The following is a 12,341-nucleotide window of genomic DNA, read 5'->3' as shown; positions in this document are numbered from 1 at the left end:
GAAAAAAAGTTCAATGCACATGATTGTTGCTATTGATGGTAAATCATTCTCCAATTGTCATTGCCGAAATTCATATCATCCAAAAAAAAGTGTGAAAATGTATAAAAATTGGAATAACAATTTGAGAATAAAAATTTTATCCCATCATTACGGTACGTCTCCGTAATGCCGTTGCTTGGGAGTTGAGAATTTGATGAGAACTAAACAATGATTCAATGAAATCCCTTTATTACCAATAGAATGGATTTAGAAATGGTTGTCTTAGGTCTTCCCCATCCCACAATAAACCACCATAATCTTGGTCAATTATAAATGCAGCTGAAGTATCCACAAGGGCAATGTTATTATCAGAAGCGGCGGCGGCGGATGTATCAGCAAAAGGAATAGCCCGAGCAGGGCTGCATTGTTGCAGTGATGGGAATGGTTTGGCCATCAAGGCTTCGTGCTCAACTCCAAAATCTTGAAACATGGGATTCAAAGAAGCAAGCCTCATCGACAGAAACTAAAGAAAAAAACATGACATAAAGACAAATATTATGATAATGATCAAAATGAAATTCTTTTCGGAAAGGTATTCCCACGTAGAATCGACTTTCCAAAGGTATATTTTAGAAGGCATATTTTTACTTACGTGATAGGTTGTTAGATGATTTATTCCACGCTGACATTATGTAGTGTGAGTCAAAGTCACATATGGGCACAATTTGGTCGGATGACAATAACAGCACGTGTATATAAGTTTTATCTTATATATATTATATTTAAATATTTTAAAAATCGATTTGAGAAATTCACGAAAAAAAACACGTTAAAACAGTTTGGTAATCATACCTCTGCTTGATGTTGGAGGGAGATAACATAGTTGATAATTTCGTCCAAAACAAGAGCCCTTCTGGTTATCTATTTCCATGGAAAACAACAAGAAGAGGCAGTGAAAGCTGTCAAAATTCAACGTAGAAATGAAAGAAATGATGAATTACTACTGCACCTTATCACAGCCTGGAACCAAACGCTGCAGTTTTTCCATCTTCTCTTTTATTTTCTTTCTTCTTTCCTGCAATTCAACTCGATAATTAAGGTCGACGCCATAGCCGATAATGATTTAAATCCGTAAAATCAATACCCTCTCTGCTAGACTATGCCTGTCGGTTGCTTGGCCTCTCCTTGCTCTCACATGAACGCACCCACTCGGTGGCTCTCCAGCACATTTCTTTATCTTCCTTATCTTCTTCTTTCTCCCTCCCTTTTCACTCTAATGGGTAAACCAAACAAATTCGTAGAAATTTAAACTACATTAAACAAGATTTAATATTAAAACTAACTTCAACGTTTGTCTGATGATTATTTTAATTCTTTATTTATTTTTTCTAATAGTTTAGGGGATGGCAAGATATTTTCTTTAACTTGTTGTCAAAACAAACGTAGCTGCTCAAATCAAGTTTTCCGAAAAAGATAAAATTTCTTTTACTACTAAAGCTACTTGATAGATTATATTCTTTAAAAACACTCAAAAAATATTTCATTTTTGGTCAAAATAATTTACATTTGATAAAAATTATTAACGATCAACACATATTACAAAAGTAACATTTTTATATGAACTTAAACTCAAGGTGGTAGATAATATAGCATATACCGTCACTAAATGATGTCACATATATCATATCATAAAAAATGATGTTATGAAACGTGATACATCATTAGATGATATGACGTATCATGTTAACTAAATTAATGATAAGATACTTAACATATCAACATTTAAGTATATTTTTAATATATATTAATCATTAGTTTATTTTCATCACATAAAATAAAAGTGAATTTAACTAAAAGTTAAAACAATATAAATTAAAATATCTCAAGAAAAAAATGAAAATATAAATAAATATTTGAGATTCTATATTTAAGATAATTTTAACATCCAAGTATATTCTTGTTTGAATGTACTCATTTTCTTCCTACAGGGTTAAAATTGTTTTTAAATGGGATCAAGTTAGGTTTTATTTGATGGCTTTATAAAATTTCCTTGTGAATAAAAAAAACAGAAGATTACCTTAGACTGAGCAGAACTGGAGCGTTTGTTGCCTGTGAGAGTGGCAGTTTCAAGGTTTTCCGGCGCAGTTGAGTGGTGGGTGCTCTGGTTTTTAATAAGCGAACAAAGGTACTCATTGTCACTACCAACAATCATTGAGTTTTCGATTTCAGAGAAGCAATCAAATTTTATGTTCTGGGTTACGTCTAGAAACCCAGAACTTGTATTTGGTGAGAAGATGGGACCAACGAGAAATGGGTTTGAAAAGGATGCCATCAAACCAAAAACAAAGGAGACACGATGATGCCAAGCGCCGCTGCTTTTTATATCAGCATGCGGAGAGACTTCATCTTATTTGGACTTATTTTGGAATTTAGACTCTACTTTTTAATTTTGAATGTTGTAAGTGGACTTTAAATTTGATCATCGACTATTTAATATTAATTATTTGTGACTTAAGCATTTGTTTATACAACTATGTTTAGGGATTTTATATGCTGGATAATGTGTTATTTTTTTTTGTTAAGGAGCCCATGGGCATGTTTAGTCTCAAATAGTATAGTGTTAGTATTTTTTTGAATAATTTGTTATTAACAATACATATATTTTATAGATACAACGGTTCAAATACAGGATCTCTAAGGATAATAATATTCTCTTTTACCATTTAAACTATTTGATAAGTTCGTACAATGTTAATAATTTATGAGTGTAAAATAACTTAAAACAAATAATAAAATTGATACTTGATTTAATGAAAAAAATAAGTATTCAATCAATATTTTTGTTCACTTTAGCTGGTTAAAGTATTTTTCATTTGAAGTAAGTATTCATTATTTCGGAACTTATTCTTTTATGTGTCTATATCGTAATGTTCGTTAAAAAAATTGTTATCTAACATGTATCATATATATATATATATTATATTTTTTTACATTTTTTATTTAAAAAATCAAAATATATCGTTAAAATAAACCAAATTTCTTAAACACGTGAATAATGAACGTGAATTACAAATATAAATTTTATATAAAATAAGTTAAACATAAATGTGGCAGGAAGAAAGGTATCCATATGAATTCGAAACTTAAACACGTGCGCGCATGTTTACGGCATGCATTTCAATGAACTCAATTCAGCCACGTAAAGTTTATTTATTATATTTATTATGAAATATTTAAATATTAATAAAATATTTTTAAGGTTTAAGATTGTATTTATATGTAATTATACAAACAGATATAACATAAAAGTTATAATAGGATGAGCGCTTGATCGAGTTGAATAAATTTTTTAAGTTATTTAATTTGAGTAGTCGTATTTTATAACTAAATTTTTATTTAATTCTTTTCGAGTCGAGTCAAATTCTTAGAGTTTATTTTTAAATTTAATTATAAATATTTTATAATATTATAATACTATTTGTTTCCAATTTAAACAATTTTTTATAATCATATACAATACATATATTTAATTTTTATATGCGATACAAATATATTATACTTAATTGAGGGACTCGGCTCGACTCAAACTTAAAAATAAATCATCTCATTACTAAAAATTAAAAGTTAATTGAGTTACTTTTCGAGTTCTATTTTATAACTCGATTTGAATTTGAAATTTTTTCGAATCGAGTTTATAAGATTATGAGTCGAGTCGAATAAAAAACCCATATATTTTTTCAACTAAGTGTGTTCAATTTGCCAACTTTAAGGTTGTATTCGATCGAAAAAAGCCCTAAATTCGGCCAAATGGGATTCAATCGAGAGACTCGTTTCAAAACCACAAAAAAGGAAACTATAAAGGGGCAAAACCCACTGAAAAGAAGCCATATTTGGAAGTCAAAAGCCAATTTTTGAAGAAGATTACAAGAAGAAAGACGAAGGTTAACAAGTCGGAGGCTAAAGCACATGAGGAAAACAAGAACCACGAGGATTAACAGTTACAAAGCTTCAATTAAAAAAAAATCAATTTTTTGGTCGAGTTTTGCACTCTTGTCATAACCAATTTTTTTTAAAACAATTAAGTTTTAAAAAAACAATTATGACATTATTTTGAAAAATTGGAGATTTTGAATTAGTTTGAATTAAATTGAATAGAAGTCACCATCGACTTTTGATCTAGGTAAGTCGAATACCTGAAAATTATCTTAAAATAATTTTAAAAAAAATAGTTTTTTAAGACAAAAATTGACCCGTGTTTACCAAAAATCCGATTTAACGGGTCCGAGAGTCGGTTACGCGTGGGGAATGATTAACACCCTCACAACACCAAAAATTGATACTTAGTCGCTTATACATTGTCGTAAAATGGTTGAAATTATAAATCGAATATAAAGTCAGAAAATGATCCATTTATTAAAGTCTAATTATTATTTTTTAATTAATTATTTAAAGAAATTTTTTTGACTTGATAAGAAATTTCGAAATTCACAATCCTCCGTCGAGAAAGCTATCTCGACTATTTCTCATCCGTAAAAGAAGATTCTATCTCCGAATTATTTTAAAACATTGAATTATTATCTGAATTTTTGCATGAAATAAATTATGATTCATTTTTTTAAAACATAAATTATTAATTCTAACATTAATTAAAACAACATGAAAATAAAATAACAAAAAATAAAAAAAATTATTATTTTAATAAATACATAAAAGCGCTCGTAATTTCAAGTTCATATTCTGTTCGAACGTCGTATCGGATTACATCACTTATATCAAGTGGTGCTTTCCACGCCCATTCTACAAATAACGTTCTTGAAACTATTCGACTAACACATCAAAGGAGTCTAATGAAAAAAATAAACATGAACTAGAATATATTTATATAATATACATAGAGAACAAAATATTTATTACAAATGGGATTAACGAAATTTATTTAATAAATATATAATATACAAAATATGTATATACATAAAGGACTAAAACAAAACAAGAAATCATAACACATCAAAAACATAAATAACCAAATAAACATATTTGGTAATTTAAGGGATTAAAATGGTACTATCAAAAACTTGAAGGGCTAAACAATAATAAAAAAAATAAGACATAACCACAATCGAACATATTAAGCAACAAAGGCACTGGGAATTAAATAATCCATAAATAATCTTGAGGACCAAAATGAATTAAACCAGAAGCATTAAAGAGCCAATAGTAATTAAGCCTAAATGCATTCATACTAAATAGTGACTAAAACAAAAGAATCATCTAACTTAGGACCAAATTCGAAAATAAGCAAACATATGGACTGGAGACTTAAATGAATACTGGGTAAACTTACGATTCAAAACATAAAACACACAATTTTATACATTAGTAAATACTAAGGACTACAATCAAAGGTTATGTAAAATCAAAGGTCAAGAGTCTAAATATGAACAAATATCATAACCAAATTATAGGGGCTGAAATAAAACATAAAATAAAGGAAGAAACCGGAATGGAAATAATGAAACCTTCATTAAGTGACCAAAACGTAAGTGTTACAAAGATGGAACCCTCCCTGTGTGATTAGCCCATGCGTTAAAATACCAACTAGTCCCATCAAAACTACGTCATTTCGTGGGTGATATATAAGCCCGAAACCAAGGCTTTCCCTTTCATTCTCCTAATTTTGTTTGGTTTAATAGTAGAGGGAGGGGAGATAATTCTCAAATTCTCTCAACTCCCTTATCGGGGAAGAGAAGGGCCACCATTCGTCGGTGGCGCTTCTCAGCGGCTCACGACGGCTCATGGTGGCCGGAGAGAGCCAAACACCCCCAAAAGATTATTCTCCTCGCTCTCAAACCAAAAATCAAGTCTAAATCCCCTAAAACACAACCTTTCGTCCTAGATCTAAAAGAATCTAGAGGTTACCTTCTAAAATCGAAAGCTTTGTCTCAATGGAGACCACAGTTCCGAAAAATAACAAAGGTATACTCTCTCTTTTTTTATGCTTTTCTTTTCTTTTTTATTTTTGTTTGAATGATCTCTTCGAATCTAGTTTTTTTCTCTTTGGTTTCTCTGAAAACTCTCTCGAAAATCCATTCCCTTTTTCGAACCACCCTGTTTTTTATGTTGTATGTGTACTTGGTGATCTCTGTTGCCTAGGAGATATGATATTATTATCCTATTTTCATTAATTGACAAGGTATGATTTTCTTTGGATTTTCTGACTGATGGTGTATATGCTTTCTGTCACCGTTGATGATGACGACGGGATTGATCAGCTCCGATAGCGGCTGTGGCGAGAGTGAGTTTCGGCTTGAGCGGTGGTTGGTTGTTGGTGTTAGGGTAAAAACCCTAATCTGGGTCAACTTGGACCGTTGGATCAAATCTGATCTAACCGTTATGGCATGTGGCGGCTGAAGGATTAGGGTTCAAAAACCCTAATTAATATGGGTTACTGAGTTAGGCTATAGTCAGGTCGGATCTCGGGCCTTAACCGGGTCATCTGGGTGAGCTGAGGGATCTCCATTGGGCTTGGGTTGATACTGTTGGGCTTTTGCAACTTGTGGGTTTCGGGTTGTATCTGGGTTGGGTTGTAATTTGGGCTTCATTTGGGCTTGTAAGAATGTAAATTAATGTTATAAATAATAATAATAATAATAATAATAATAATTTAAGACCCAGACAAAAACGAGTGTCTACAACTCCTACATACAAAAATGGACAGAGAGAGGAGCGGACGAGAGCAGCCACCCATGTTAAATTTGTATTTTCTATTGATAATATGTTTTGGTCCCTTAAAATTTTATAAATTATCTCTCTTCTAAAAATTTAAAAGTCCCATCCCTAACATAAAATATTATTTTTGTATAACCACCGATTTTTTATTTATTGATCGACTAATTTGGATCAGATACTACAGAGGCGAGGACGACCCTCTCAAGTCCCAAGCCACTGGTTGTTCCATTTGCAAACGCAAGAATTCGAACTCGTGACTATACTTAAGAGATTTAGTCTCTCGTCTCACTAAACCAACTAGTTATTGGTATCTAACATAAAATATTATATCCGTAATTGTATACGTCTTTAAAATATATATTTATTTTGATCAAAATTATATTAATCATTTAATAAATCATTATTTTTCAATTGAGATTTGAAATAATTTTATTGTTAAATTAAAATTATCAGTATATTTTAATGATGGCATTTCAGCTAAATATGAAGTGAATTCACCCACGCAACGTTTACTTGGTTGGCCATAAATACTAAATTGATTGTCAAATTCTTCGGCACCTTAATTTGGATTGTATCATGTCTGCTTTCCTTCTCATTTAGCTAATCATGAACACAATCAAGGGAGGAGGTACAAAGTTTGATATCATATACTTTTGAGATTATATATATTATTATAATATACAAAGACAGAATTAGAATCAGAACGATAATTTATTTAAATTTAAAATAATAAAGATTTATTATATCTTTAATCTAAAGAATTGGAGGCTAAAAATTTAATTTTATTTAAACTTAATTTGACAAGGACTTAAAATGATATTAGATCAAATAGGAGGGGGACTCATTTGTCTATGATTATATACTTGTTATTTACTTTGATAAGATCCTATTTAAAATTCACGACTCATCATAAATTTACATACTTGTTTCAAGATTTAGGGTCAACAAAACTCGACTCAATTAAAAATATTAATTTTTTGAACCGATTCGACTCGAATTGACTTCGAGTTGCACTTTCATAAAGTAGATTCGAAAAAATTTCAAGTTCAAATCGAGTCGTAGAATACAATTTGAATAACTCGATCAGTAACTCGAATAACTCAAAATTTGTAGTAATTGGTGGATTGATTTTTCAAGTTTGAGTCGAGTCCCTTGACATTGTATGATTTATGTATATCACATATGAAGAAATATATATGTATTGTATATGGTTATAAAAAATCATTTAAATTGGAATAAAATAATATCATAATATTATAAATATTTATAATTAAATTTAAATAAAAACTCGAAAATTCGAGTCGACTCATCTCGACTTGAATTTTATAAACCTAACTCGATTTAAAAAAATTTAAAATCAATTTCGAATTATAAAATAGTATTCTTCAACTTAAATAACTCAAAAAAATTTATTCTACACGATCAAACAATTACTGCCACGAGGATTGCCAGCCATGAATGCACTACGATTAAAGAAGATGCATGCATATTTGCAGCGCATTGCCAGCCGTCGATGCATGAAAAGTACATCCCACAATTTACTCAACATGCTTCCATAGGGAAAGCATGCAAAGAAGCAAACACGACGAAGTTTATGACAGCAAAATTCTTGACTTTGTGGAATTTCCTCATATGGTTTTTACAATTAATCCACTGTTTTTTAAAAATTTCTTCTTATTAAACATTATTACGTAATACTAATCTATTTTAAAATTTGAATTCGATTATTAGTGGTTTAAATTAATATGGTACATCCAAGATAATTAATATCTATTTATATACTTTTATTAGGTTTTTTTTGATACACCTACTTTTGGTCTTAGTAGTTAAAAGGGTATTGTTTTCTTTTGAGGTATTGAGTTAGAGTAATTACGTCTATAGGGTTATGTACTTTGCCAATGACCAAAAAAGATATCGAACATATATTACCTTATAATCATCTTAAACTGGTCAAAAAATAATTATTGATTTGATTTCTTCTTATGTAATTAATATGGTTATTGATTTGATTTCTTCTTATGTAATTAATATGGCACATCTAAAAACAAACTTCTCACTTGGATTATTTTTTTCCATAATTTTTTTTGTAGATTTGGTTCATACTGTATTTAGGAATCGCAAGTCGATCTCGATATTTATATATTTAAAAGTTCTGTTTTCGAAACTCTTAAAATTGGTGGCATATAACTAGCGATATTTTTGAATATGTTTGGTATGTATCTGTGAAGTGCTTTTGTGATTTATAGCATGAATGGTTTGATGTGTATATTTCATTTTGGTAACTCCTTAATATATATGTATCATGTTTATATGTAATTATTATGATATTTTGAAATTCATGTTAAATATGATCTAGTTTTGGTATGGATTAGTATGTTAAGTATCTTAATATACGAGATTGATGTATTTTTATATAGGGACAAACGTATAATTTTATGTTAGTTTAGGATGAGCAAATTTATAAAATATTAGAAGACAAAAATAAATTATCAATAAAGAGTATATAAAATACATGAGCATTTGACTGCGATATTCATCCCTTTCTATCAATCAATCCATCAAGGTTGTCTAATATGTTCAAAACAGGGGAGTGCCTACAATTAATAAATGTAGTGAAGTTGAAGATTCATGTGACTCGTACTAAAAATATTAGAGTAGATTTCTCTGAGTGATGCTCCACAAAAATAAGATTGTTGATCTAAATTGCATAAACTAATGCTAATTTTGTGGGCATTGATCAATCTACCCTATTACTGCTCTATCACTAGATAAAGGGAACCCCCTTGCAAAATTGAACTAAAAAAAAGGTTGTCACCTTCTTTTAAATGAACTATGTTCTCTTCATGCCTTTGCTGTGGCTGGAGTAGGAGCACCACCACCGGTGGTTGGCCTGAAAAAAGAAAACACAATGAATTTATTGGAAATTGAGAGGAAAAACATAATATTACAGTTAGTCAAAATATAAAAATAAATAAGAGATTGTAAATATTAAAATTTGAATCTCCAATTATAAAATCATTTGGTAGCTTAACCAAGAACCATATGAACTGAAAGTATAAAAAGAGAAAACATACAGGCCAACAAAAACTTTAAAGGAATCGTAGATTCCCCATTGTGCTCCGGTAAGGGTCCGATCATTAGAATACGAAGTGGAAGGCCACGAGTTAAAAGACCCCACAATCCTAGCTTCTTCACCGCCTGCAAACAGCACACAGTCAGTATATTATTGCATGATGTGAGTCCCTTGATACACATTTCCGGAGTCATGATATGATTCCGTCCATACATCTATTGTCTTTATTTAATTTATTAACGACTCCTTAATCTCAATGGTTAAAGAGAGTGTTGTTATTCCTAAAAGTTTTAAGTTCAAGCAACTCCGTTTGCGAGTGTGTGCATGTTGTCAATGACTAAGAAAAATTATGAACTGATTTTACCTTATAATCACCCTAGACTATTCAAAGAAAAAGTAACATAATTAATTTTTATCGGAAAGAACATGCTTTCTTCTTGAAATATGTAATCAATTAACGACTCTTCATACACATTAGAAAAGATAAATCATCCAAAATATCATAATCATTGTATCGCGTTGTATATTAATGTCATATCATATCTTCATAAAATAACCTTCGATAACTATCATCTCTCCTCCAACAAGGACCCTAAGACTAACCCATCCGTTCACTAGAGCCTTCGAGGTACTAATAGTTATAATTACTCTATGTAGTGGTGGATGCAAACGGGCTCCAAGGTGGACACGTAACCACCCTAAAATTTAAATTTCTTTATGCTAGCTGTTCATTTTCTTAATGGTATTCACTCTGAAATTTTATTTGCGTTACTCATAAGAAAAATTTCTATTATTAGTATATATGTACCCATCCTCGAAAATATTTTTACATCCACCACTAACTCTATGCTTAACATCGTCAACTAAAGGTCATTATCCTCCTCGTCTACATTTTCAACTTCTCTCTCACATTATGTTTCTCTTCTTCTTTCACATAGTCTTTAATGACCGACACACAAACTTATTTCCATCAACAATTGACAAATATCATAATTGAGTTGGGTTCGGTTTAGGTTAACAAAAATTCACTAGGCAAGAAAAGGGGGTTTTACTTCATCAACAGCAGTTGCCCCTTTGGCATTATTGAGAAAAGAAACGAGATTGTCAGCAGGATGTGATACAGCACATAAAACAACACCAAGGTACCCACCAGCAAAGCTCAGTACCCCAAGCTGCACTGCTCCTTCGGTGTTGGGATACAATGTTTGTACATTAGCTCAACAATTGTTTCAAACGACACAAACTTCATCATCGTGTCTGCAAAAATGTACATCAACTGAGTTCATTCCAAAATTCAAATGCATATATATATGTTGAAAACATAAATCATGTTGGTGGATCACATGGAACCTGTCGTCCCCAAAGAGGAGCAAGTCTATATAACCTATACATACAAGCAAAAGATTATATTTTAGTATCAACCTGTACATAAACATATGCAATATACCAGATTAAAGTGCTTTATAGAGAGACCATACCCGGAAACACCTTCTGCTTGCACAATCTTTGGTAACCCTCCGATAGACCTCGTGCGAAGCCAGGATGAGTTTGTACTCAAACTTTGACAGCTTCCATGGGACAGAGAGCCACATCGGCGATAAACTAGGATGATGCTGCACCGGCTAGATATATCAGGTTTTTATATCTGGCTGCGTATTCGGGTCCGGCGATGTCGGAATAGTACTTCTTGAAGAACTCGTATAAACCGTATTTGAAAGCACCTTGAGCACTGTATCCCAACAGAGTTGGCACCCAGCCCTTGAATAACCTTTTTGCTCCATGCTATTTTACCAGTACTCCAAAACCAGATGAGATGCTCTTGTACTTTGCTGAGTCAATCTAGGTGAATTATAGGGAATAAGAAGAGATTACGTAAAAGGCAGGCTCATATATTTGAAAGAATATAATTTCATGCATATTACAGTTGACAAGAACCATAGGCGTAACAGTAGTGTGAGTGATGCCGCAGCACATCCCGCCAACGGTACACGCGGCGTAAAAAGCAGGAGAGAACATCTCGATCTTCCCTTCCTCTGGCGACGCTATCACAACTCTACTCCCTCTCACCCCTACATCACCGACTGCCACATTTGATGATGTAACGAACGGTGATCGAAGCAGCTCCAAACCGAAGAGAGGTTTGGCTGAGGAAGAAGTGTAGAGGATGCTAGGAAGAAGATATTGGCGAGAGTTATCAGACACCACCAGCATTGTTTCGCCGTGATTTGTTCTTACGGATGAAATTTAAAGCAAAAATAGTTGTAAATTTTTCGGTAAGTGAGTTATCATGTGGGGACAGGTAAGTGAGTTAGGCCAAAATTAATTTTTCAGTTATTTTTTTATGCGAAAAATGATAAATTTTAATTTTAATTCATTTTATTCGATTCTAATTATTTATCTTTGATTATTTTTCAAATAAATAGTTGTAATAATATTTTTTTCAATGATTTCAGATTTTCAAAATTCTCATCTCTAGCTCTATACCCGAGCTCCAAACCCTTTTAGGTGGGGGTGAAAGCGACGCCTTCGTGAGAATTTATTCTCCGCATAGGCCTAGCAA

At 31.5% G+C, this 12,341-nt stretch overlaps 1 protein-coding gene and 1 pseudogene across 1 annotated transcript; both read right to left on the bottom strand.

Annotated features, from left to right (window-relative positions):
• Positions 1-229: 229 nt before the first annotated feature.
• On the bottom strand, positions 230-2,191 carry LOC120172203 (transcription factor bHLH137-like). Its single transcript, XM_039179730.1, has 4 exons — positions 2,057-2,191; positions 1,124-1,252; positions 832-900; positions 230-502 (listed from the first exon to the last, which is right to left on the bottom strand). Exons 1-4 carry the CDS (start codon positions 2,189-2,191, stop codon positions 230-232), a joined length of 606 nt encoding a protein of 201 aa, XP_039035661.1.
• A 7,267-nt stretch (positions 2,192-9,458) lies between these two features.
• LOC120172239 lies at positions 9,459-11,992 on the bottom strand (annotated as a pseudogene).
• Positions 11,993-12,341: the final 349 nt, after the last annotated feature.

Source organism: Hibiscus syriacus, unplaced genomic scaffold (genome assembly GCF_006381635.1).
Source record: "Hibiscus syriacus cultivar Baekdansim isolate YM2019G1 unplaced genomic scaffold, ASM638163v2 tig00111847_pilon, whole genome shotgun sequence".
NCBI lineage: Eukaryota > Viridiplantae > Streptophyta > Magnoliopsida > Malvales > Malvaceae > Hibiscus > Hibiscus syriacus.
This window is presented reverse-complemented; position numbering and strand designations above follow the sequence as displayed.

What these genes read in the sequence shown, in the direction of transcription:
- LOC120172203 (XM_039179730.1), bottom strand. Translation starts at nt 2,191, where the DNA reads ATGATTGTTGGTAGTGACAATGAGTACCTTTGTTCGCTTATTAAAAAC. An exon ending in CCAGTTCTGCTCAGTCTAAG is followed by an intron (nt 1,253 to 2,056) that starts GTAATCTTCTGT and finishes TTTACCCATTAG; the next exon opens with AGTGAAAAGGGAGGGAGAAA. An exon ending in CCCTCCAACATCAAGCAGAG is followed by an intron (nt 503 to 831) that starts GTATGATTACCA and finishes TTTTTTCTTTAG; the next exon opens with TTTCTGTCGATGAGGCTTGC.